The sequence below is a fragment of the Oryctolagus cuniculus genome, chromosome 6 (assembly GCF_051225735.1).
Source record: "Oryctolagus cuniculus isolate XC-2025 breed Fujian yellow rabbit chromosome 6, ASM5122573v1, whole genome shotgun sequence".
Lineage (NCBI taxonomy): Eukaryota > Metazoa > Chordata > Mammalia > Lagomorpha > Leporidae > Oryctolagus > Oryctolagus cuniculus.
This window is the reverse complement of record NC_142872.1, coordinates 144,867,057-144,894,219: the sequence shown is the minus strand read 5'-3', so window position 1 is coordinate 144,894,219 and position 27,163 is coordinate 144,867,057. Positions and strand designations below refer to the sequence as shown.

Sequence of the window (27,163 nt, the reverse complement as noted above, 5' to 3'; positions counted from 1 at the left end):
CTTTTCACTGTCGTTGAAAATCTGATATTGGATGTTCCTGCTAGGAAGGAGGACTTTGAGTGGACTGAAAGGGCCAGAGAGAACCAGATTCAGAATTGACCCTGTCCCTCCCCTCCCTCTCCTCTTGCCCCTACTTTCTCCTCCTGTGCCTTTCTCTACCTCCCTCTCTCCTCCTCTACCTTCCCTAATTCTCCTGCCTCCTCTCTGGTTCCCCCTTCTCTTCCCTTTCCCTGCCCTAATTAAGGGTCAGAGTCATCTGGTCCAGTATGATTAAAATATCACTGACTCTATATTTCAATTAGTTACAACACGCAGTTCAGAAAGCAAGTTCAACTACAACCTGTGATACTCTACAAAGCACATGGATCTGCCTCAGCAGAAAATGCCTCTGTACAGCCCAGATCCTAAAATCCAAATAACCCAAGGGCCAGTCCCAGTTGATAACATGGCCCATTGAGGGTCCCCAGAAGAGTCTGAATGCCAGCAGGTAGCAAAAATGTTGAGGTGGCAAGGCTCTCCAGGAGAACAGGGCAGTGCTGGGACTCCCTGAGGGTAATAAGACATTACATGCCCTCTAGGCTTCTCTGCCCCTAAGCAGATAGACAGTCATAAAGCCAACAGAGAGAAAGGCATCTGTAGATGCAGGTAGCAGACATATTAATTTCATCTCTATGCTGTTCCTACATAATAGCTTGGCAAACAGTGGCTGCTCCCTTAGAAAACACTGAGCTGAATGGAATGAACATTCTAGATTCAATTCTACCACTTGGAAAGTGAAATTATTTCGCTTTTCTGAGGCTCTCTTTTTACTTCTTTAAGTTTAGAAGGCAATCATTCCTACCTGCATGGTTGCATCAAAGACAAAAGAGACATGCTATGGAATTTTCTTTGTGAGATCGGAGTACTACACAAAGAGAAACCCCCTAAAATGATAAATTGCCTCTAAGTTGCTGTGTCTAAATGCTTCCCAGATATGAATATGTCTAAAAAAATAGGCCATAGGAGGGTGGTGTGGTGCAGCAGGTTAAGCCACCATTTACAATGCCAGCATACTAACCTGGAGTGCTGGTTTGAATACTGGCACCTCCTTGCTAATGTGCCTATATGGGCATAGCACATGCTCCTATGTGGGCCCCTGCAATCCATGTAGGAGACCCAGATGGCAATTCTGGCTCCTGTATTCAGCCTGGCAATTTGGAAAGCAAACCAAAAGATGCAAGAATTTTCTTTCTTTCTCTCCCTCCCTTTCTCATTCTTTCAAATAAATAAAGCTTCAAAAAATAAAAAAGGTCAACTTTCTCATTGACACTCATCTACAAAAGGTTATTAAAGTTATAAGAAAATATATCTTGTGTTCATAGAATTTTATAATGCTATTTTCATTTGCAGGAAAGGAGTGTGTTCCATAAATCTTCCCCCCGCCCCCCGACTGGGTCCCTATATACAAAAAGATGTTGTTTATCATGGCTCTAATTGGTTCCGTTATTTCAGCCTGACACTGATATTCCTGCTTCCCACTACTGCCAGCCAGCTCTGGCTGAGAAACAAATCTGAGGTTGACTCCTCTCTTTCCCTAATGATCCATATCCAATCAGTCGGGTCTTATGGATTCTGTCTCCTTAATATCTCTCAAATCCATCAATTTCTCTCCAACCACCTGAAATACCTCCATTTTAATCACTCTCATTTCTCACTTGAAACTAATGAACCAACCACCTACACAGTTTGTCATAAGAACCCCCGTGTTGTCTTTTGCCCGCAGTCCTTTCTCCACACTGCAGCCAGAACTATCTTCCTGAAGGGCAAATTTCATCATGCAGCTCCCTACTGGAAACTGTGATTGTCAGGAAAATCCACATAAAATCTCCAGCTGCTAGGTTTGGCAAACCTGCTCTTTCAGGTCCATCTCTCAGGGTCAGGCTCTTGTTTAGCTCTCTTACCTCCCCTTGCACCATGTCTGTTGTACCACAGCCAACTTTTAGGTTGACCACTGTGCCATGTTCTCACATTTCCTACCCTTGTCACATGTTGTAATCTTTCCATTTTCTACACCCATTCCTTCTTATGCCTAATTCTTCATTGTGGTTAAGTATTGCTATTACATTCCTCTGGGAATCATACTCTGGACCATTCAGATTTGGCCAGCTGTCCTTGCCCTCAACACAGTTTTGCACTTATCTCCACTTGCACTTGCACAGTTGCTGCTGTGGCTCCCAACCAAACCATCTGCTCACCAAAGGCATGAAAGGATCCTATCTCTATCCTCGCATGCATATTCTAAAAGTGGATGGTGTATTATCACATAGATGTGACAATTCCCATCTTTCAGTATCTGGGACATGGGTTTTTGATGTTTCAAACCTATGTTCCTCACCTGGAATTGCCCTAAGCTGTAACAAGTGGGTACTACCTATATCCCATCTAATTCAGGATGTGCCACCAGTAACTGGATGACATGGCATACAATGACTTGGTACTTCTATGTCTTTGGGACAACTCTAAAGGGTTATCTCAGCTCCAGAGCTCCCAGGAGGGCTGAACTAGGCCACAATTGCAACTTCAGGAAATATTAATTCTCTTCCTGCCCAATTCTGCCAGTTTCACTTTCTTTCACTGTATTTCTCAACAATATTCTCCAATAATCCTTCACACTCACAATTCTCAGTCTCAGAGTCTGTTTTCATGGAATGCAATATTAGATGCTTCCTACCACCCAACATGCTATCAAGCACATAGTAGGTGTCAAGAATATACTTGATATGTCAGAAAAAAATGAATTGGTAAATGATTTTTATGGCCACCTCTCAGAGCAGGAACTTATGTTATTCATGTTTCTATTTCTACTACCCAGCCTGGAGCCTGGCTGCACACTTGTCTTAATGGTCCTTCAAATGTTATCTTTCTAAGGAAACAATCTGTAGAATGCAAATGGCTCCTTTCTTTTTCATCAGATTGAAAGTGTTACAAACCAAAAGCTTTGAAGGAGTGTAAACATTACTGTGTTTTATAATTAAAGTCACTGCCTTCAAAGGAAGTAAAAGTCTTGCAAATTACAAAGCAGTCAGCTTTTCTTTAGGGTTTAGAGAAAATGTGCTCTCCCTGGGGTTTATGCAAAATGGAATACTACTCAGCTGTAAAGAAGAATGAAATCCTGCCTTTCACAACAAAACGAATGAAACTGGAAACCATAACACTTAGTGAAATAAGATAGTCCCCAGAAGATAAATATCATGTTTTCCCTGATCTATGGCAACTAACATAGTATAAAAATGCAATGTATATGAGTGAAATTGACATTTTGAGATTTGATTATTGTTTATAGCCTTTGTAATGTTCAGAAACAGCGCTTTTTTCTTCTTACTATTTGTTGAATTCTTTACTTTGTGGAGAGTTAAGCTTATAATTATAAAATATACTGAAAGTGTGTCATTGTAAAAATTAAAAAGAATAAGAAAGAAAGAAGGAGGGGGTAGTATGAGAAGTATCACTGTGCTCCTAAATCTGTAAATACAAAATATATGAAATTTGTCCACCTTATATAAATTTTAAAAATGAAAAAAATAAATATGACAAACTATATACTATTCTAACTGGTCTCATGGTTGGGGTTCAGTTTTTTTTTTTTTTTATTTGACAGGTGGAGTTATAGACAGTGTGAGAGAGAGAGAGACAGAGAGAAAGGTCTTCCTTCTGTTGGTTCACTCCCCAAATGGCTACTACGGCTGGCACTGCACCGATCCGAAGCCAGGAGCCAGGTGCCTCTTCCTGATCTCCCATGCGGGTGCAGGGGCCCAAATACTCATGCCATCCTCCACTGCCTTCCTGGGCCACAGCAGAGAGCTGGACTGGAAAAGGAGCAACTGGGACTAGAACCCAGCACCCATATGGGATGCCGGTGCTGCAGGTGGAGGATTAACCAAGTGACCCATGGCGCTGGCCCCTGGGGTTCAGTTTTTTAAGGTGTATCCTTAAGGAGACTTCCCAGGGAGATCTACCCTGCAAATCCATACCTAAGTGGATGTTGCTGCACAACTCATAGCATCAACCGGACTCCTTTTTTTTTTTTTTTTTTTTTACCCAATCTGAAGCTCTAGAGTTATGCATAGAAATCACTGCTTGTGCAAATAAAAATTACAAGATGCAATTCTGGACTCAAATCACTTGGAACTTTGGGGAATACGTCAATGAAGGGAATCATAATGGGTCCTGAGATGACCCAATAGGTAGGTGTTGGGGTTTTCCAAACATAAATGGAGTATCATAGGAGAAGTCTAGAAGATACAGCTCTCTTGGATAAAGAGGTAAAACCAGGGATAAAGTCAGATTCAAAAGTGAATGCATGTACTCACAAGTGACTGATCTAGTTGAGTGCTGACATCTTAGTCACCACAAATACACTGATACATTTTTGAACCCTGATGGAGTTATATTTAATATGTGGCTTGAACATTTTTCATCTGTGGGGCAATGACATTTGACACCATCCATTATTTTGGTAAAGAAAGTGCTGTCTGGGCTTATATGCACACATGTGTCTACAGGAGTGGGGCTGAGGTGGGTAAGTGTTGACAGGTTGGAGAGAGTAACAGCCTATGGAACAATGACTTTCTGTACTTTCTTATTAGTTGAGAGGAAATACAGAAATAAGGGGCTTATCACCAAGTGAGATGTTCCAGGGAAGATGCCTGGTGATGAGAAACAGCTTTAAGTGGACAACCCAAGAGAATTTCACAACCTGAAATTCATACTTGCCCATAATAAAACCCAGAGAGAAAAATCTTGGTTACATTATCTCTCCCGTAGGAAGCTTCACATTGCACATTAGCATATCAAAGTCTTCAAAAAATTCAATTAGTAAAGACAAACAACTTCTTTATATTGTATTCTCAAAAAAATGATTTGTACTAATATCTGCAGGACTCCCTTATCCAGTGTGACACAGCCAGTTGAAGGCTTTTATTTTAACCTTAGAGTGGCATAACCAAAGACATTCTTGGAGGTTTATTTGGTCATATGACACAAGATAACCTTGACGTGAGAGTGACCTGAGACACTGTTAAAGAACTGCTATAATGTTTCAGTCTTAGTCCTTATCAGATGCAGAATGAGGACAGCAGCTAAGAGACAAAAAAGTGAGAGTCAAGAGAGCAACTATTGAGGACAAATTAACTGGACATGGTCACTAACTTCTGAAACAATAGGGAAGCAGAGAGGAGGACTTCTAAGAGTCCTCAGGTAGTCATCAGACTTTAGAGCAGCAGGTGACCTCGGAGATAATCCAGTTGGGTGGTTTGCAAAGGACTTTCAAACACCAAAGTTTCAAGACAAAACCTGAAGTGCCAAACAGAAGAAAGCAGAATGGCTATGGCAGTGTTCTCCCAGAGGAAGGAAAATAAGTGTAAAGGAGGACTTCCTAAGCTTCACATGGCAAGATTGTAGCTGGGAATTTTTAGCGCAGTCTAGATCTGAAAGCAGGGCCTCAAGATAGACACTTCATGATTCCAGTATCAGTTCTCTCACCCTCAAAAATATTCCTGGAAAAAGAAGTGTCAGAGCATGAATATTTCACATAAGTAATTTTGGAGGCCTTGATTCATGGGAGAACCCAGACTAGGGCAGATGAAAGCTGCTTTCTAGAATTGACTACTTGAGAACAATTCCCAGCTCTATCACAACCCTCCGTATGTTAACAATGAACAAATTGCTTAACTGTGAATAACATATCAGTTTCCCATCTGTAAAGCTGAGATATTAATAGTCTGGCACCCATTTCCCAGCATCCTTGTGAAGATGAAACAAGCTATCTTATTTAAAATACTTGGCACAACATCTGATACAAAGCAACAATACACTTAGCTAACTATTTAAGAAGGGTGCGAGGCAATGTGCTAGGTACTGAGGAAGTAGAATAGAACAAGACGTTACTAAAGTTTTTGAATGATTGCTTTCATTTACTGAACAGTTATTTTATTACAAGAATTTTAATTATGTTATCTCTTGTGTTGCTTTAAAATATGTCCACAAATCCTTAAACTCTCCCTTCAAAAGTGGGGCTTGATTTCCCTTCCCCTTGAATACAGCTTAATGTGGTGGCTACCTTCTAGCAAGTAAAATAAACATGGCAATGTGGTTACTGATACTAGATCACAAAATGCATGTGATTTCATCTTTGATCTCTTCTGGACTGCTCTCTCTGCATGAAGCCAGTTGTCTTTTATGAGGGCAGTCCAGCAGATCCATGAAGAGGTCCTTTTGCAGGCATCCTGCAAACAGCCAGCACCATCCTGACAAGTATACAGGGGAACCACATTGGAGTGGATTCTTCAATCCCAAGTAAGCCTTCAAATAAATGCTGACCTGCCCGACATCTTGACCACCATCTCCTGAAAGACCCTGAGTTGGAACCACCCAAGTTAGCTTCTCTCAAATTCCTCAATCCACAAAAATTGTATAAGATGATAGATGTCTATAATCTTAAGTAACAGTGTGTTAAGAATATCCAGAGAAACAAAACTAATTAGGATACAGATGGTCTCTGACTTACAGTGGTTCTCCCTACAATTCTTTCTCTTTTTATGGTGGTTCAGAAGTTACATACATTCCATAGAAACCATACTTTGAATTTTTATATTTTCCTGGGCTAGTCACATGTGGTATGATCCTTTACTACAGGGCTGGATAGTGGCTGTGAGCTATGAACTGCAAGACCGAGTCAGCCACAAGATCACAAGGTTAAAGACACCCATTCTCTAACATGTACTATATTACCAGCATTTTTTGATACTTGTACTCAATAAATTACATGAACTAGTTAATACTTTGCTATCATGAGAATGATTTTGCCCAGCGGTAAACTAATATAGGTATTCTGAGCAGTTTTAAATTAGACTAGGGTCAGCTATGATGTTTGGTAGATTAGGTATACTAAATGCATTTCCAATGTATACTCTCAACGTACAATGGTTTTATTAGGACCTTCTGATGCAAGTAAGGAAGCATCTGTATATGAAAAGGGATTTATTAGGAGAATTGGTTCACTTCATTATGGATACTGAGAAGTCCTTTGATAGGCTATCTGTAAGCTGGAGAACCAAGAAGGCGGGTCCTATTCCTTAGTCCAAGTGCAATGGCTTCAAACTCAAGGGATCTGAAAGTTTAATTTCAGTCTGAGGCTGAAAGCTCAAGTGGCTGAGGGACAGCTGATGTGAATCCCAGAGTACAAAGGTTAAAGAATCTAGAGTTCTGATGTCCAAAGGCAGAAGAAGATGTCACAGCTCTGCAAAAGCACATTCCTCCTTCCTGGGGCTTTTTGTTCCACTTAAGCCCTCTGTTGGTTGGATGATGCCTACCCACATTGGGAATGGATCCTCCCCACTTAGTCCACAGGCTCACATGCCAATGTCTTTTGGAAACACTTACAGACACACCTGGGACAACACAATCCTTCTAATCAAATGCCAAGCCACCTGGGTTTCTGATTCAGCAGAGGAAGGATAGGTTCAGTACTTACTGAAACACTGAGAATAAATAATACTTTGTCTAACCCAGAACCCTTAATCTAGTCAAGAGAGCACCCAAAATTAATCCTCAAAGCCACTAAGTCTCTGGTTAGTTTGTTAGACGTGTGACTTTCTTCAAAATGATCCACAAGGAATAGAGTAGTGTCTATTTTATGGATAAAACAAATGAAGGCTGGAGACAATAATTATCTTAATTTAGTATACCTAGGTCTGCTGTAGGAGACATAGGCTTTGAATGCACATCTATGTTTCTAAGACTCAGGGTATTTCTGCTCCATCACTGAACCTTCAAAGGTAGAGTCAATAAAACATTGCATAAAAGCATAATACCTACAGAGTCAACAACACACACAGCACGATACCCACAGAGCAAACAGCACAATACAGAGTCAAAAAACATGCATAGTGTAACACATGCAGAATCAACAATACACAGAGCACATTTGAGATAACATCCATAAACAACTAGGGCTTTATATGTGTGTGTGGCAGGGGGAGGGGGTACTTTCTGTTAGTTTGTTGTTATTTTTCCTGAGACAAGCACATACGAAAGAATAAGGGATCCCCAAGTATCTATATAAGCATGGTATGAAGGGAAGCAGACATGACCCTAACAAAACTGCTAGATACTATTCCATCTGCATTTAGAATTGCAAGGAAAAATTGGCCAGTAATTTTTCCCACCCCAATAAGATTCACATTTCCAGTTTTTAGAATCCCTGAATAAAGCCAGACATCACCTTTGGCATACTACATTTTCACTAATAGTTTCCACAGGCTGGAAAAGGCAAGTACAAGGCCAAACCCAGTACTGTACTATGCTAACACTTGCTTATCTCACAGGGCACATTTTGGGTACACTGTGTTCTTCCTCTCTCAGGTGCGATCTAAATCTTCCATGTCTATTTTTACTTTACTTCTTTGAGTTTGCAGACATTAAGATTGAGCCCTAGTTCATGCTTTTGACTTTATGAAGACAATAATCCATCATCTGTGCCCACAGAGCCTTTGCCTATCTCTGATGACACAAATTCTCCTCAAACTTCCACTTTCTTACAGCTGTTAGACTTTTCTCATTGCTAATGAAAGCATCACTCCTTTCATTTTTTTTTTTTTGCAATAGTACAATATACATTTTTCCTGTCCCAGGAGCAAGGAAGCATATGGTCCAGTAAAAAGAAAAGGCTACTGAGTTTTATTCATATTCCTTGCCCACACTTCAAAAAGAAATTCACCAGAAGTCCCACACCTGATACCAAGGTGTGCAACTCCATGTTTTTACTTTGGTCTACCATCTCGCAAAATTGTATATGGTAGGAAGAAAATAAGTGATAAAATAGAAAGGCAGCAGAGTACAGTGGTTAAGCACATGACCTCCAAGGGCCAGTGTTGTGGCACAGCAGGTTAAACCATGGCCTCAGATGTTGGCATCTCATAGGAGTGCTGATTCAAGTCTGGCTATTCCACTTCTGATTCATCCCCCTGCTAATGCACCAGAGAAAGCAGTGGAAGATAGCCCAAGTGCTTGTATTTCTTTCAACCACATGGGAGACCTGGATGGTGTTCTAAGCTCTTGACTTTGGCCTGACCGAGCCTTGGTCACTGAGGCCATTTGGGGAGTGAACCAGCAGGTAGAAGATCTCTCTCGGTCTCTTTCTCTGTAACTTTGCCTTTCAAATAAATATATAAATCTTAAAAAAAGTATCCATCCTCCAGAATCAAGTTGTTTGGAGAATTTCCAGCAAATCATAGCCACTAAATAAGCCTTTGATTCACACAAGTAGGTCATATCTACTGAACAAACTCCCATTTATTTTGAGACCTACCTTCATTCCAGATGGAGCTTTAATTTTCTCATTTCTCATAAAACCAAAAAGTATATTAAGACATTAGAGTCCAGAAAAAAAAAAAAAAAACTGTGAAACTGTCTATTGCTGCTCCCATTCAAAACTAGACGTTTCATTGCTATCCTAAAGGCAGAATGTTTTCAATATGCATATGTTTGCTTAAAGACTTTCCATAAGTATTTCCCTCATATTCTCTAATTTTACTCTTCTAAGAAATTAAATTACCTACACGGTTGTATTCACAGAATCACATGTCCCATTTTTCATGGACACTGTAAGGCATTTTTCAAGAGCAAAACTGGTCTTTCTTGATTTTTCATTTTTACTTGAGAACCTAATATCACCTGAGCTTTGACTCCACTTTGTTAAATTTAGTTGTGCAACAGATGTGACTTCACTAGTAAATTAAGTTCCTATGTCCCATGGCCTGAAGTGCTACATTTAACTCTAGAATTTTTGTTCTCTTAGCTCTGTACCTGTAGTCACTGGGGTTCCAGTGCCATTTTTTTTTCTCAGAGAGGTGTGTCAGCAGTAGATCATTGGTAGTAATCATTCCAAAATATGTATTGAATATTGTACAAAAACAAAACAAAGGATTAAAAACCTACCTATCAGCACCTGTGAAGATTACCTTATTTGGAAATAGGGTTTGCAAATGTAATCAAATTTAGGTAAGATCATACAGGGTTAGGTAGCTTCTAAATCAATGACTGGAATTCTTACAGATAAGAAGTTTTCAGAGACAGAGACATAGTCTTGGGTAATAAGGTCATGTGATGGTGGAGGCAGACTATGGAGTGATTCACCTCCAAGCTAAAGAATACCAAGGATTTCCAACGGGTAAAGCAGAAGAGCCACAGGAGGATTCTCCCCTGGAGCCTTCAGAAGAAGTATGGCCTTACCAACACCTTGATTTCAGGGTTTCCTGCTAACATGTACCCTGAGATGTGGCAGGTACTCAGGTACCTGCCACTTACATGAGAGATCCAAATTGAATCCCTGGCTCCTGGCTTTGACGGGGCCCAGCCCCAACTGTTATCATTTGTGCAGTGAATAGGAGGGTGGGAGATCTCTGCCTGTCTGCTTTTGAAACAAACAAACAGAAAATGTTTAAGTCTTGCATGTTTCCCCTCACTTGCTTTTTCCTCTGCCATTACTGTAAGAATGCCTTCCCCCAGATAGCTACTGCCCCTTCAGCCAGGGGAAGAGTTACTCCAACTTACCCACAAACCTTCAGTGATGAGCAGTTTTTCCAGCCTTCCTGACTCATTGTTTAGCCACCAAGCCAAGCTGAGCCTAGAGCACTAGAAATCGCTCCCCCCTCCCTACCTTCTGAGGACAAAGCAACCAACAACCCAAAAAACTTAGCCTGGAACTGGGTTCTAGACACTGTTATGCCATGATGTAACCTGGGAAAACCTTTTAACTTTTCCAGTTCTAATGTTCAGTGAGAGAAATTAAATTAACTTGCCTCTAATCATTTATGAACTGATTCTGGGTATAAAAATTCCTACTTAATTTTCTTTATTTGTTCTAGCGGCAGGGAGAAGGGGATAAAGGGTGAGAGAGAGCAAGGGTGAGAGAGAATGAATGAACCTCACATTTGCTGTTTCATTCCCCATGTGCCCTCAATGGCTATGGCTGGGAAGTGCTGAAGCTTATAAATAGGAACTCAATCCACATCTCCCATGTAAGTGGTAGGAATTCAATTACTTGAGTCATCACCTATGCCTCCTATGGTACATATTAGCAGGAAGCTGGAATCAGGAGCGGGACTGGGACTCAAATCTAAGCACTGGGAAATGGGATATGGGCATCCCAGCTGGCATATTAACAGCTATGTCAAACATCCACACCCCTAAAAAATGTCTACTTCAAAGACTGTGGAACACAGAAACAAGCAAAAATAAAACATTTACTTGTAGTTTCATTAGGTAAAATACTCATAATTAGACAATTTATTGATGTACTTTTGCAGTTGATCATTATTTCTAAAAACATAATACATGTATCAAAAATTCAGTCTTTATTAGATACAATACTAGTGATGCAAAAATCCTATCTAAGAAAAATCAGAGTTGATACTTGCTTTGATGGAATCCCTGAGGGCACTGAAACTGCTTAACGATATACTTTCCCACACGATGCTGTGAGTGCTGTTATGGGGAGACTCATAGTTCTACAAGAATGAAAAAAACTACCCCACCCTAGCACAGGAAGCCGGAGAAAGCTTTACTAAAGCTTGTAGACTCTCACCAAAGAGCAAAGGATGGAATCAAAGGACTTCACAAGGGAGTGCAGTAATTAGACTTGGGACACACCATTGTGTTTGCTGGTGGAGAAACGGCTGCACAGGTGAAGAACTGTTGCCAAATAGATTCATTGGTAAATATCACAGTGGTCTTGAGAAGAAAGTGTCCCTAAAGCTAGAAAGCTACCGAAGGTGAACATCTTCCCACTACAACCTTCAGTTTTAAGCTCATTCAAGGAAAGTTTCATTCTCAGTGAGTTCTTTGGCACAATTAAGGTAGAATTTTATTGAAATGTCCCATGCCAAATGGGATTCTTCACATAAGAGTGAATTTTAATATGCATTTTTGTACATTTATACCTGAAGAAGTAGTGCACTGAGATACAATGAAAGAAGCACAGAATTTGGAAGTCAAAAGTATTGAGGTCAGCTTCCTTCTGGTTGTACCAATTTGGGCAAATCATCTGTCTTTCCTAGCTTGCCTTATGCCTACCAGAAGAAGAAAATAATATCCACGCATAGTCAAAGTAGGTAGAAAAGATATAAGAATTAAAAGTGTAAAAAAGTTATTGTTAGTGGCCGGCGCCACGGCTCAATAGGCTAATCCTCCACCTGCGGCGCCGGCACACCGGGTTCTAGTCCCAGTCGGGGTGCCGGATTCTGTCCCGGTTGCCCCTCTTCCAGGCCAGCTCTCTGCTGTGGCCAGGGAGTGCAGTGGAGGATGGCCCAGGTCCTTGGGCCCTGCACCCGCATGGGAGACCAGAAGAAGCACCTGGCTCCTGGCTTAGGATCAGCACGGTGTGCTGGCCACAGCGCGCCAGCCACGGCGGCCATTGGAAGGTGAATCAACGGCAAAAGGAAGACCTTTCTCTCTCTCTCACTGTCCACTCTGCCTGTCAAAAAAAATTAAAATAAAAAAAATTTTAAAAAAAGTTAATGTTAGCTGATCATCAACAGAGGAAGAGCAGGTAGGGGAAGCAAATAAGAAAATAATGACAGTAACCTCTTACTTTTAGCATCTCGGTTTGGAGAAGAATTCACAGGAAGAAATAAAAAGGAGCCTATCCAATGTTAGTACTCACTGCCTGATGTAGACTAGTTTAATTGTGAAAAAAAGGTGCATTTTTGCTAGTGTTTTTCTGATTGGTATAAATGACAAGTAAATCCAGATTACTCTAACGCTGTGAAAGTTGCTTTACAACTTCTACTGGTAGAAAAAAGGGACCAACTCTGCTGAGAAGAGCTGCTATAAACTAATCTCTAGATATGAACTCTGAAACAGAAAAACCTTGTATGGAAGCAGCCATTATGACCACAATAGTCCCACACTCCTTTCCATCAACAGAATCTATGAAAAGAACAGGCACATGTCCAGAACCCAACTTTCCCACAATATAACCAAGTTGCTTGCCTGTCTGAAAAGACTGCATTGACTGGACTAAAGTCTGTGCACTGATTTAACTGCAAGTCAGATTGACAGACTTGTGTCAGATTCTGCAGAGATCCTGCAGGCCCTTGTTGTCACCAAATGATATCTATGTTTCTAGGGAATAGTTTCTGAGGATTCCTTAGATGATGATGATGATGATGATGATGATGGTGGTGATGAAGATACAAATACTTTTGGGGTATTCATTAGATGCCAGGACCAGTGCACATTAATCCACACATAAATTCTCTATCAATTACTGATAAGCAACAATATTGTTAATTAAGAAATATATATTATATAGTTAATAATATCCCTGTACATGTAGAGAAATCAAGGTACACAGAGAACTTCACTAATACTCAACAGTTAGTAAATGTCAACCAAGATCAGAGCCTACTTCTTTATAGTAACTTGATAATCCAAATATTATAGAAACAGTTAACAGAAAAGTAGATTTTGCCCACATTTTGGACATATAATTTACATCTCTAATTTTGAAAGTATAGGTTAAAAGTATGCTGCTGTGAAACTTCACCAACTAATCACATTATAAACAACACACAACACAGTTTAATCATTCACAATGTGATTTAAGCAAAAACAACTATGCTTTCACTTAAGTCATATTCTTTGAAATATGGTTTCTTCCTCTAACAGATATCTGATATGAATTGAGTGGTTGGCACTTCTGTTTACAACTCAAATATTAGAGTTATTGTTTTATTTTAAGACTTAGAAACATTTTTCCTATAATACCATTATGTCAAAAGTTTTAATCTGTTTGATTTGGATCTTTCTGGTTAAATTTATAAGATTTCCCTGGACAGAATGGAAATATATGACCAATCTATTTACTTTTGAGATTTGTGAATGTTTTACAGAGACTTATGTATAGAGCAACCTATTAAAATATAGTGAAATCTTTATGTGCATTATATAGTAATAACTATAGTAAAGTATTTACATATATTATTTAAAATAGCATCCAATCAAAACTGCAGTTGTGATTTCATATTTCTACTTCTTTAAAATCACTTTCATAAGGTGGTAGGATTTTTCTTACCTGTACCTTCTGATGTATTTTTTTAAATCATTGAATCTTTGTAGATATCATGATTTCTGAAATAGCATATTTAAAACCTTTAATTTTATTAGCATTGACAATTTCTAATTGCACAAATGCTCATGAAATCACATCTGTGATCATATAATTAGTACTGAAATCCAATTGGAGTATTGCTATGAAGTTCTGAATGCAGATGGACTTGAATCCCCTTCCTACTATTTCACCTCTTGAAACACTGAGCTAATTACTTTACCTCACTGAGCCTGATGATATCTGATAATACCACAGGGGTTAAAGAAAATAATGTAATATGAGAGTGCTTGCTACAGATTTTGAAATCTATTCCAAATATTACAATATTTGGAATCAATGATAAGATTAGTGGTGACAATAGTAATAATATGTACTTACTATATAAACAAATGTTATGAAACAATGATGAAGTAAATATAAGACTCAGTCACAAAGTGCTCAAAATACTCATATATTAAAGAAAATCCACAAATAACAGCACAAAAATGAACACAGGGGCCAGTGTTGTGATGCAACACATTAGTTAAGCTGCCACCCAGGAAGTCAGTATCACATATCAGAGCACTGATATTTCCCTCCCCCCTCCCCCTTTCAAATAAACAAAATAAACATTTAAAAATAATAAATAATAAAAATAATGCATATAGAATTTGGTTTCTGGGAGGCATAGGTTGGATCTGGACTTTGCCCCTTACTAGAATTGAGTATAACAGTTAGGAACTGTACTTGGCTACTGATGTCAGAGAACAAACTTGATTTAAATAATATACAACTGTATTTCCCTTATATAAAAGAATTCTAGAGGTATCCAAAATGTGATTGGTTGGTTGGTTGGTATCAAGTACCGTGGCTTTTTCTCTCTTTTTGCTATGGTTTTAGCTCATGTCACCAATCATAAAGGTCAACAAATAGTTCAGCATGGCTACTGGGTCTCCAACCACTAACACTGCACTGTGTTCAAGGCAGGCAACTGGTAGGAGGTGAAGAGTGTAGAAATGAGCCACTGTGGCTGTCATTTATCCTTTAATTTTTTTTTCTTAGAAGTCTTAACCAAAGTTTTTACTAGTTCCACTCAGCCAAAACTTAGTCACACAAATAAGGCTATAATATTTTAACTAGAACATCATCATCTTAAATGAAATAAAAATTATGTGAATAAGGAAGAGGACAATGAATATCCAGAAAGAAATCAGCCGACTGCTTTACTGGATACACGTGGACAAATTATTACCTCCTCTGTGCATGAGTTTCCTAATGTGTACAATAAAGTTACTGATACTCAGCTCAGGAGCTGTTGTGAATGAAAAAAGAAGTGTGTGCAATGCTCACATTCATGTGTACATGAAATCAGTCCCTAGATAGTTATTGCTATTATTATATTAATAATAAATTGTTAGCTAAAATTTTACATTCTACTACAAATGAAGAATATAAAATTATAAATATATAAATATGTAAAAAGACTATAAAAATCTACAAATAACAGACAGCAATGTCGGCCTCTGTGCCATTGCCCCTGAAGACCTTAGCTGGGCAACTTTGAATACTGTCACCCATTTATTATCCTTTATTGATTCCCCTTTACTTTAAGTGGGAGATCAACACTCTGTCACTGCAACACAGGGGCATTTGTGCTATGGGGACATTCGTCAGCACCTTTAGGTGTGCATCCTGACTTTGACCTCCACCCTCTCATGATCTTTTGCCCCTCCCAGCCCTTGCACACACTGTAAATGCTTCCCCTTCCTTTGTCAAACCAAGTTCAGTGCATTTCCAGGTACTGGGCTCAAACATCTGATCTCTGGGACGTCCTCTTTGATGCTTTTCTTTCTTCTTTCCCTGGTGATCTACCTGAATCCAAGATCCTGGGTATGCTTTAAAATCCAAAAGTTGTACTTTTGAAATTTATATTTATTAAATACAATTTTTCTTAAAAAATAAAATCTATCTATCTAAGGGACTGGCTCATAACTTGTTGGGGGCTGGCAAAGCTCAAGATCTGCAAGGTAACTCAGCATGCAGTCCCAGGAGAACACATCATATCTGAATTTAGTTACAGTGTGACTCTGAAGACCTGAGAACAAGTAGAGCAATTAAATAGTTCTAGTATACCAATTCAATGTTAATTTAAACCAGAAACATCCTCCCAAAATATACAGAGTGGCCAAATATTTGGACACCCTGTGACCCAATCAAATTGACACATAAAAGTAATCTTTACATTGATCCTAGCCTTTATAATGTATTATTGAACAGTGAATTTATTTATTTATTCCTCCTCATCTCCCCTTCCTTTTTCTTCCTTTCACTCATCCTGGGTACCATCTCTGATATTCTCAAGAAGCTACCTCTGAAAGCCCAAGCCCAAGAAGAGTAATGGACCCATGGTGACTGCCTAATAGTTGTTTTGTTGAATGAATGCTGTACATTAAAACAAGGCAAACAAACTATGATATATACCTGATGTGAATGATGAATCTGAAGATGTGGCAAAGGAGATCTGAACATCTAATAGGACCAAGTACTTTGAATACTCTACCTTCCTTGATAAGATGTAGTTCATCCATGTCATTAAATACAGTTGAAATTCATTCCCATTATTTCACAGCAGGGTTTATCAAATTTTCCTGCAAAGGTTCTTGTGGAAATACTTTAGGCTTTGCAGGACAAAAGGCAGAATTGATGGTATTAAATAAATACTTTTATGTAATTTTCACACATCACAAAATATCATGCTTCTTTTGTTCTTCCCCCAACCATTTAAAAATGCAAAAGAAATACTTAGTTTGTAAGCCATACAAAATAAACGGTGGGTCATTTCAACGCATTGGCCAGTTTGTTATCTCTCCTATATAGGAGTCTTTGGTTATATCACAATCCATGTTAATAAATCTATTAGTGATAAACATTTGAGTAGTTTCCAGTTTGAAGCTATTAAAACAATGTAGCCATGAATATTATTATGCACGTATTTTCACAATACATATATGCATATCTATTTGATACACACATAAAGGTAGAATTTCTGGGTCACAAGATAGGCCTCATTTTAGGTTAAAATGTCAAATGGGTTTCCAGAATGGTTGTATCAGTCCGTACACAACCAGCAACATGTGAGCTCTTACTGCTTCACAACCTTGCCAAAAGTTGGCATCCTCGCAATGTTTTTTCCTCCAAAGACTCCCAGATGATTCTCACAGTCAGCCAGAATTGAAAAACCTCTGCTGCTCGTCTTTTTATTAGGGAAACCCAAGTGAAACTGCTTTATTTATAGGTTTAAAAACAGTCAAATACTATTTCATATAGTTCAGGCTAATATTTCCTTCATGTCTTATTTATATTTATACTAAAAATGCAAGTCAACTGGAATGCACATCAATAGGAAGCATATCAAAGACTTGACCTGGAATGAAGTTTTTGAGTGAACAATGGATTTCAGTGACTTTTGCATTTTCATATCACTCCAATCTTAAATGCTTGAAAACAGACCAACAATTTCACCACTGCTGATTACAAGCTTCTGCAGATTTTTAAAACTTAAATGCCCCCACCAAACTCCCCACAAATCAGATTTTTTGAGACTAATGCAGTATGTAAGAGTATGTATTTGAAAAAGGCTGGTGCACAGACAAGGTTGAGAAACATGAATATTGCCTGCTGTGTGGCTTTCTTTTCCATTGATTCATTCTAAGGAAAGACTTCACACTTTGATGATTTTGCATACACAAGGGGAAAGGAAGCAATTGCATCTTAGTTCTCTCCAGATATTGGGATGCTTGGCATATTGGGTTGGAAAAGTTCTTCCCGTGTATTTTGCCTCACTGTAAATCAATCAATCTCAATCTCTCTCTCTCTCTCTCTCTCTCTCTCTCTCTGTACCTAGATGGGAAACCTTAGGTTTGATTTGTACACAACTTCCTGAACTCAAGAGCTAAAATATCACCAAGGCACTTAATGGCTACACACAGGCACTTTTAAGAGTACCTCTATACAGTCATATTGCCTAATGGAAGAACTAAGTACGCCGATCCGAAGGCAGGAGCCAGGTGCTTTTCCTGGTCTCCCATGCGGGTGCAGGGCCCAAGCACTTGGGCCATCCTCCACTGCACTCCCGGGCCACAGCAGAGAGCTGGACTGGAAGAGGGGCAACCGGGACAGAATCCGGCACCCATATGGGATGCAGGCGCTGCAGGTGGAGGATTAACCAAGTGAGCCACGGCGCCGGCCTCGAGCCTTATTCTTTTCTAAGGCCATACCTTTCCCTGCTCTCTATAACAGTGTTTGTATTTCTACATACAGATGGGGGGGGGGGGATTTGGAAACTTGATTTTATCAATATTATCAATTCGGGAATTCTATAGCCCTGCAAGTGATCCTCCTGTTTATAGCACCCGAAGCACCTGGAATTAGGGCATAGGCTCAAAACTTGAAAGAACACTCATTTTTGGTGACTGTTACTAGGCCCTACCACAGGCCAGGCAAGCCCAAAGCCTCCTACCGGGAAACCAGACTGGCTTCCATCAGCTGACGACGCCCGGTGGAATCCTGGTTTGGAGTTCGCTTCGAATAACCCTTTGGTGATGTTGCTTGTTGGAGATTTTTAAGTCATATCCACCCCATCCCCCCGCCCCCAGACTCCTTTGCTATGTATTTAGCTGCTGAAACCGCCCCTCAAGACCTGAAGGAAGGGGCATCGCCAGGCGGGATCCCCCACCAACCCCACACAGCCCAGGCTCCGAGGACCAAGTTTCGCCGCACCCTGTAAGGCAGGTCTCTGCCACAGGTGAAGAACAAGAGGCGGCCAGGGGCTCTCAGTTCCTCATTCAAAGGACGGCCCGGGGACCAGGGGGCGTAGCAGGTGACTGAGGCCCCCGGACCGGCTAGGAAGTGGACATTCCAAGAGCGCTCCCTCTTTTCCCCTCACCGCGGCCAGGTGCCTAACCCCTTTCCAGCTGACAGCGAAGGTCTCAATCACGGATCTGTATTCTGAGCGCCGAGCGAAACCCGGCGCGCGGCATGTTGGGAGATGTAGTCCCCGCCACTTCCCGCGTCCCCGAAGCCTCTTCACAAGGCCCCCCAGGAGAGATGGCTCGGTGTGGTCTAGCCCAAGCCGGAGCTGTTGCCCCGCGTTGAGACGATGGGGCCGAGTACCGCGGGGGACTCGGGGCGCCTTCCCGAGCCTCCTCGGAGCACGGAAACTACACTTCCCATGGCGCCCCGCGCCGAGCCGGGAGCCGGCTGCTCGCTTTGCGTGACCGCGGCAGGTTGGTCCTGGAGCAGATGAGCGCAGAATATTTAGGCGAAAGCGAGAGGCGGGGGGAGCGCGGGGCAGGAGGAGTACCTCGGCCGAGAAAATTATGCATGCGTTAGGGCAGCTCTGAGAGAATGGCTGTGGAAGGTAAGGGACGCTTGGGGCATTTTAAGCTCCCTTTTACCCCGCGCACCCCGATCCACACATCCCCGTTGCAGCGTGGGGAGGAGAGGAAAGGGGGTGGCGGAGAGCGGGCCCCTTCCTGCTACACCTCCCGGCACTCACCTGAGCCGCCGGAGGCCTGTGGGCGCTCTCTTCAGTTGCTTTGAAGAGACTTGTGGGTGCGCAGGACTTCAGGGTAGAGGTGACGGAACAGTGTCCCTGATGCGAGACGTTGTGCTGGAAATAGGGGGAGAGCCGAGAGGAGCCCAGCTTGAGGCTGCAGCCCCGAGATGCCTTGGCTCCCAGCCCCCTTCCACCAGGGCAGGCTGGGTGGTCACCGGGCCAGGGATGCTCACCCTGCCCCTGCACGTGGGGAGCGGACCCCGGCGAGGCCAGGTGCGTCATGGCGAGGCTCGGACTGCGATTGGGTCTAGGGCCGTCCTCAGTGGGCAACAGAAGTACCTTGAGGGTAGAGGTGTCCCAGCGCCTCCCGGGGTCAGCAAAGTTTACCTAAACCGAGTGGAATCTGCAACCTCTTTAAGGAGGGCGGAGCCTTTGAAGACCACCCTCTTCTTGCCTCACATAATTGTGAGCGTTTAGATTTGCCGTCTCTGCTGTCCTCTCTCCTCTGAACTTCCTGGTTGAAAGCAGTGTCGGGCACTTTGTGAGTTTTTCCTTTCAGGTTCTCTTAGCCTAGCATACAGGCTTTCTTGTTGAGGGTCGATTCTGGAACAAGAACTGTGTGCAGACCAGAAGTGTTTTTGATGTCACGTTGTAGGCCAAGCTGCCTGACTTGTCTGAATGATGAAGTGAAATCAGCGTGGAGCAAAGTGCAGCCAAGGTTCACCTCCAGAAGTAAAGTTCCCGAATGTAGTTCAGGTCGGAGGAGCACCGACGGGGAGAAAGAGCATGCTTGCTAGCTGGTCAGGCTCCTTGCCAAGGGGAAGTGTGCCCTGGTAGGCTGGAGAGGAGAAGGAATTACTAGGGCCTGCTTGCTCTCCTGCCCCTCCTGGTCCCAGGAGAGAGAATGAGAGCGAGGTTGAGCTCATCTGACTCTTACTTACCTTATAATTGCTGTCTTACCCTAACTTATCAGCAGTTCAGAGCCTACACTGGGTTCCCATAAATTCAGGAACTTGCCTTTGGGCTATCTCAGGTGCAGAGATTCCCAGCTGGCCTCTTCCACCTTTCCCAGCCGTGATAATAAGAAAATGAAGCCCACTCTGTCTCTCAAAAACAGTTCTAGGTTTTCTTTTCTGTGCAGAGGCCCTCATACAGTGAGAATCTGGCTTTTTGCACTGTTACAGTTGACAGTAAAAGAAGACTTCTGATGCCACTCCCAAAACAGAAAAACCAAGGTAAAGTTCATCTGGAGCTTGAGACTAGGGGTTGACTAACATCCTGGTACCCCTTCTGCCTCATTCATCCGATGCATCGATTCTGATCACTCTCTGTGTCCTCAGCTAAGGGACACCCACTTGTGACCAGTTCACAGTGCTCTTTTATTTGTGCTTATTTGAAAGGCAAAAAGAAAGAGCAAAATCTCCTATCCAAAGGTTCACTCCCCAAATACCAGCAACTGTTAAGGCTGTACCAGGCCTAAATCAGGAACCAGGAATTCAATCCTGGTTTCCCATATGGGTGGTAGGGACTCTACTACTTTCTGCCTCCCAATGTGTGCATTAGCAGCAAGCTGGAATCAGGAGAGGAGCTTGGACTTAAACCCAGGCATTTTTTATGTAATGCAGGCATCCCAAGCAGCGTCTTATCTCCTGTGCCAAATACCTACCTGTCCACAGTGTTTTTTGGGAACATTTTTCTGTTCACTGCAAGAAGTAAAAATATTATCATATTCTTGTCGTATGGGTAATTACACCAGTGAGCCATAGCTTACAAAAATAGGCTTTGGAAAAAAAATGCATTTGGATGACTTAGAGTGTATTTTCTAGTGACTTATTTGAGTAAAGTACCTTTTAGTTAACTGGAGATCCTGCATTTGAATCACAATGATAATTGAAGGGAGTATTTAAAACATTTACTGCAAGTAGGATTCCTGTGTCTGGTCTTCACAAAGGCAATTTTCTTAGCCCACATAGGGACTTTCTTTGTACTCCCACTTGGTCTTTGATGGCTCTAGGGGAACTTCACTTCCTCTGGGAATCTATCCCAGGCCTTTCTTTCCCTCTGCCTTCCCAGCACTTCCAGCCCAATCTGTAGGGGCCTCCTGCACTGAGCTACCCTAGCGCACACACACTTGCATCTGTCTGAAAGCTTATTCTACCTAATCTGTCCTTTATTAGACTTCGAGCCCCTTGGGTCAGGACTTTGACTTTGTATTCGCAGCTGACAGCACAGTACCTGACCCATAGTAGATACATAGTAAATGCTTGTGGATTTCCTGGCAAATATGCTTATGGGGATTATGTAACAGGCACCACGAAAATGGAAAGAGATTTCTTAGAAGCCTCAATACCACAAAATAGGGGAGTTTGTGAAGACTTGAAGTAGGGGTAACCTTGAAGAAAGTGCTTTTCTCTTCCACCTGATGTTCAAAAGATATTTTAGAGTAATAGTTTCCATCTACTGTGGAGAGTGATGTTGTCCTTCTAGGGCACATATGTAGTGTGTGGGAACTACAAATGGGTTGTTATTGGTTTTTGCCTTCAGGACAAAGATCTAACTGTCTTGAAGGACATGGCTATCTCATAGGAGCTCCCAGGCCAAGACCAACTAAAGACCAGTTTACCAAGCTTTTTGGGAAACAGTGACTCTGAGAATGAGGGATTTTTTTTCCAAAGGAACTAGAATAGGGAATATAATACATGTTATTTAACATCTGAGCCTTAGTTTCCAAACATGCTCACTATCCACTTCTGGGGAACATCGAGGATTAAAAAAGCAAACAAAGAGCTGATAGTAGGGTGTCTAGAACCCAGGTCTCCAGTAAATGTTATGTGCACTCCATCCTAATTCACTCCTTTAAAACAGTTGTGTATTGGCACATTTTTTTGAGGGTCAGAGACAGAGTGACAAAGACAGAAGAGACAGATATTCCATTCACTGGCTCACTACTCAAATTCTTTCACAACCGACTGAAGCCAGGAGCCAGAAACTTAACCCAGGTCCCCGATGTGGGTGGTGGGAACCCAGCTACTTGAAACATTTCCACTGCTTCCCACTGTCTGCATTAGCAGGAATCGGAATCAAGAGGCAGAGCTGGAATTCAAAGCCAGGTACTCTGATAAGGGATTCAGGCATTGTAACCAGTGTCAACCATTCAGTCAAATATCTGTTCTGTGTGGGTTTTGTGTCTTTAACTTTTCACTCGTTCATGCCAGGTGGTCTTTCTGAGCAGTAACAAATTAGAAGGTTTTTATGATGTGTAGCCTTTTTCTAAAGTAAACTTGAGCTTGTAAAATGTTAACTGCAAATCAGGCACTCATTTACTTGGCTGAATCTGTAACCCTTGTGTTTACAAAGAGATGCCCTTTATTTATTGTTTTATGACTACCCTGGATTATATTTTTTCTCCAAATTTAATGGCAATCTATTTCTTGCATTTATGAGCAGCTGGGCACCTCAGTGCCATGCTTCCCTGGCCTGGAACAGGGTACCACTTTATGGTTTGCATTTGGGTTGCATTATATTAGCATTCATTGCCTTTGTTTATTTAAACAGAGAGCTAGCTTCTCTAGAGCTAGATTGTTTTCTAACAGAAATGGGTTACAATGTTATATAGGGGAAGGAGAAAATTGGAATTATCAGAGACAGTGTTGTGGTCATCCGTGTATTTGAAGAATGCAGTGCCTGGCACTTAGGAAGCCCACAGTAATTGTTTCATGAGTAAAGTATAAATGCCTGATGGCCCAGAGTTAAAGAAGGGTATTTCTACTCCCTTTTCCCCAGTTTCTCTCCTCCTCGCTTCATCCTCAGTGCTTTAAAGAAAAGTAGAGGAGATGAACATTGCACATAGTCCTTCTATTCCAGGTCTAGCAGAAATGCTGGTTTGGCAGGCGCCATGGCTCAACAGGCTAATCCTCCGCCTTGCAGCGCCAGCACACCGGGTTCTAGTCCCGGTCGGGGCACCGGATTCTGTCCCGGTTGCCCCTCTTCCAGGCCAGCTCTCTGCTGTGGCCCGGGAAGGCAGTGGAGGATGGCCCAAGTCCTTGGGCCCTGCACCCGCTTGGGAGACCAGGAGAAGCACCTGGCTCCTGGCTTCAGATGAGTGTGGTGCACCGGCCGCAGCCCGCCGGCCACAGCATGCCGGCCGTGGTGGCCATTGGAGGGTGAACCAACGGCAAAGGAAGACCTTTCTCTCTGTCTCTCTCTCTCTCACTGTCCAATCTGCCTGTCAATAAATAAAATAAAAATAAAGAAATGCTGGTTCAATTCCAGGCTGCTCCATACTTCTGATCCAGCTTCCTGTTAATGCATCTGGGAACAGAAGGTGATGGCTCAAATACTTGGGTTCCTGCCATCCATGTGGAAGACTGGCTAGAGTTTCTGGCTTCAGCCTGGCCTGGCCCTGGCTGTCACAGGCATTTAGGGAGTGACCAACAGATTGCAGATTCATATTCTTCCCCTCCCCTCCCACCTTCAAATGAAAAACAATTTAAAGAATATTCTGCACAACAATTTCAACTCAAAGATTTCAAGTGGCAAGCTGTGTGCTCTAAATCATATCCACATTAGAGGAGCTACATTTTCTCTTTTAGGTGGCTATCAGATGACCTCTGATAAGTCATTCAATTCTTGGTCTGTGTAGCTCTTCTCCTAGAACAAAATTTTGTAAACCTAGGTAATAATCAAAATAGCTGTGCAAAAAAAGCAAATATTGAATCAAACACTAGCAGCAGTTAGCTCAGTGAATGATGACTCTCTACATGAGTTCAGAACTAAGTAACAGTCAAGGGAGTCACCAAGGAGCATTAAAAATATCATCTATAGTACAAGGGTATAGGGCTTAATTTTTGCTGACATTTGGATGGTAAAGTAGGCTTGCAAATATTGCACCCCAGGAATGAGTGTACCCCTTAACAGAGTGCTTCCCTCTCCAACAGACAGCAGAGAGAATCTGGGCTCCTGCAACAAGCAGGGGGAATCCAAAGAAAGGTAGTAAGGGGCTGTGCCCTTGAACTTTGTTCCTTTTCCTAGATATGCACAACAGAGTTCACTTCTCTTCCCCTGAGTAGGGCCCATAACAGGGCAGAGGTAGAGACTAGAGGTGTTGTTTGGATGGATTTCTCCTCAAAGTGTATATGAATCAAGGGAGGACTTGATCCTGTCCTTGGATGATTCTCTTGATTCTACCCCACCCACACTTTTATAATTTCCCTTGCTTGTTGGGAGTGTCACTTATGTGCACCTTGTCTACTTGCTGGCACTTTCTAAGGGCAAGGAATAGGTCTTGGGCCTGGCCTGTGGTAGATTCTCCATGAAGTTTGAGTGAATGTAAGGTGAAAGAATTAATGGGTGGGCTGTATATGCTTTTGATTTCTGCGGTTGTTCCCATATACACTTAAGGAGAACTCCCAAATGTGTTCTGGAGAGCAAGATGGACAAGCGAAGGGACAATGGACAAGTTCTCTGGGGGTACTTATCTCTACAGCAACATGGTGTGATTTTAAAACTATCTGTTCCCCAGTTACCTTCCATGTCACTTATTACCAAGAGTTGATTTTTGCCTTTTTCTTATTTTTTTTCTTATTATTTTTTACTTTGTTCTCTAGCCCATCAGGTCTGAAATTTCTTGCACCAGCAGCTTTGGTTGATCACTCTGTATTAGGACGTGGGTGTGCTGTTTAGAATCCTGTCATTGAAAACTCCTGTCCAGTGACTGTGTGAATAAGAAGGGAGACTCCACCTCCTACTTCTGAACTGCTGTGGCAGAGGTTTCTGCCACACCCATCTCTTTCATGGTCCTTTCAGCCAGGACAGGCAGGGCTGCCATCCAATGCCACTGTTGCATTGCACAGCCCATCCTTTCCCAATCCCTTTCATCCCTTCTTTTCTTTCTCATCTGTCTTGTCCTCCAACACTAGAAGAAAAAAGGGCTGGTGCTGCGAAGGGGAGGTGGTGTGGAACCTTTGCTGGTGTAACTGGGTTCTGTAGTGCTGAGTCACAGCAGATGAGATGCTGTGGTGACATGTTATGAGAGGCACAGCTGGGCATCTGCAGCCCATGCTTGAACTCCTGATAGTGAGTGTCCAATTTGTGCATTTAATTCATCAAGAGGAATAAGGAGTACTCAAGCTCTTTTCACTGCATTTTCCAATGCTAAGCAGGCGAGCATCACCCATGTTCAAGGAACTCTACTAAATTTGGTGCAGAGTCTAATGAGGAAGGGAACTGGGCCCATTCTGTCCCCCCCCCCCCACCTCCAGCTTCCACTTGGGTGAAGGGGATAGAGAAGTAGATTAGGCTGAGTGATATAAGTGCTAAATAAAGTACAAGCAGCATAACGTGGGAGGTCTGAGAACAAATGGAGCATTTAGTTCCGAGCTAGTTGGGGACAGCCCAACGGAAGGACTAGCATTTTAGTGAGCTTTTGAGTATGATTTTGATGGGTGGGAACGGTAAAGGGCGTGAGACGGAGTGCAGTGTGGGTGATGAGTGCCTCCTAATGGAAGTCCTGGTGCTGTGGCTTTTTGAACTTTTATAGGCAGGAAGGTGAATGAGGAGGTTCCTAAGGCAGGTCTGGTTATCCCTTTTCCTATGGGCTCCATTATCTGCATGGCTAAACCCTCAGCACTCTCCACAGCTCAGCCAGATCTTGTATGTGGTCCTTTTGAAACCACAAGGGCAAGTGAGGGAGCTGCTGTTTCCACTCTTGTAAATCAAGATGATTCCTTCCTGATTTTCCAAAGTGGAATGTGGCTGTACCACCTGCTTTGGGCTGGCTTATGAGAGCAAATGGCTATATTTAGTCTGATTTTTTTCTAAGTGTGGGTGCAAGGAGCTGCCTGTACAGCTTGCCTCTCTGAAGAGCAGGACAGGGCAGAAGCTGTTGGGTGATAAGAGTGGCCTACCTCATTGCCTTAAGCAGCCTCTTCTGCTGGGGCTAGGAGGAGCCTGTTGGCAAGCTATGTTCCTCTGACCCTCCCTGTGCTCTGCTGGGGACGCGTGTGGTATTCTGTTCACTAAATCCGAAGTCTGACTTGACTTGATAGATTTGTACTGTGTATCAGATGTGGTTATGAGATATGGCCCTTAGCTTCAGCTGACCTTCAGGCTTGGATACAGAATGGACTCAGGCTTGCCCAGCCCCCATTGTGCCTGGCTGTCACATATGTACTCACAGTGTTGGTTTTGAATGTGCAAGTCCTGCGGCCAATCGAGGTTTGAACCCAAGCTGTGCCCAGGACCTGCAGTGTGTTCCCAGACAATTCACTGAACAGCTCCGGGATACTGTCATCTGTATTTCCAGTGCAAATCTTAATAATAGTAACCTCGGAGGCGTGTTGGGAGGGTTAAGTTAGTCTCAAGGAAGCTCTTAATATCCGGTCTGGTAGGTGCTCAATAAACAGTAAATGTTAGATGAGATCATGTCATCTGGCTCTTTTTGTCTCCCTGTCACACCTAAGCAAGCATCCAAGGCATTT

At 42.2% G+C, this 27,163-nt stretch overlaps 2 protein-coding genes across 31 annotated transcripts in view; one reads left to right on the top strand and one right to left on the bottom strand.

Moving 5' to 3' along the window:
• The window catches only part of LOC149126322 (uncharacterized), a 79,989-nt gene extending 59,128 nt beyond the window's left edge, over positions 1-20,861 (bottom strand). Inside the window, exons 1-2 of one of the 2 annotated variants that reach the window (XR_016235911.1) lie at positions 19,919-20,861; positions 19,686-19,799 (exon numbers count right to left, since the gene is read on the bottom strand). Coding sequence is in view for 1 of the 2 variants with exons in the window: in XM_089335627.1 (XP_089191753.1) it covers positions 19,686-19,967 (282 nt within the window). In the remaining variant the exon portion in view is untranslated. Of the gene's footprint in view, positions 1-19,685 lie in introns of both variants that reach the window. The other variant, XM_089335627.1, reaches the window with a different exon arrangement.
• SAMD12 (sterile alpha motif domain containing 12) overlaps positions 18,810-27,163 on the top strand; it is a 490,839-nt gene continuing 482,485 nt past the window's right edge. For 5 of the 29 annotated variants that reach the window (XR_016235909.1, XR_016235910.1, XM_089335618.1 and 2 more), the window contains exon 1: positions 19,386-19,547. Coding sequence is in view for 21 of the 29 variants with exons in the window: in XM_089335618.1 (XP_089191744.1) it covers positions 19,535-19,547 (13 nt within the window). In the remaining 8 variants the exon portion in view is untranslated. Of the gene's footprint in view, positions 19,548-27,163 lie in introns of all 29 variants that reach the window. The other 24 variants (XR_016235908.1, XR_016235907.1, XR_016235906.1 and 21 more) reach the window with 16 other exon arrangements.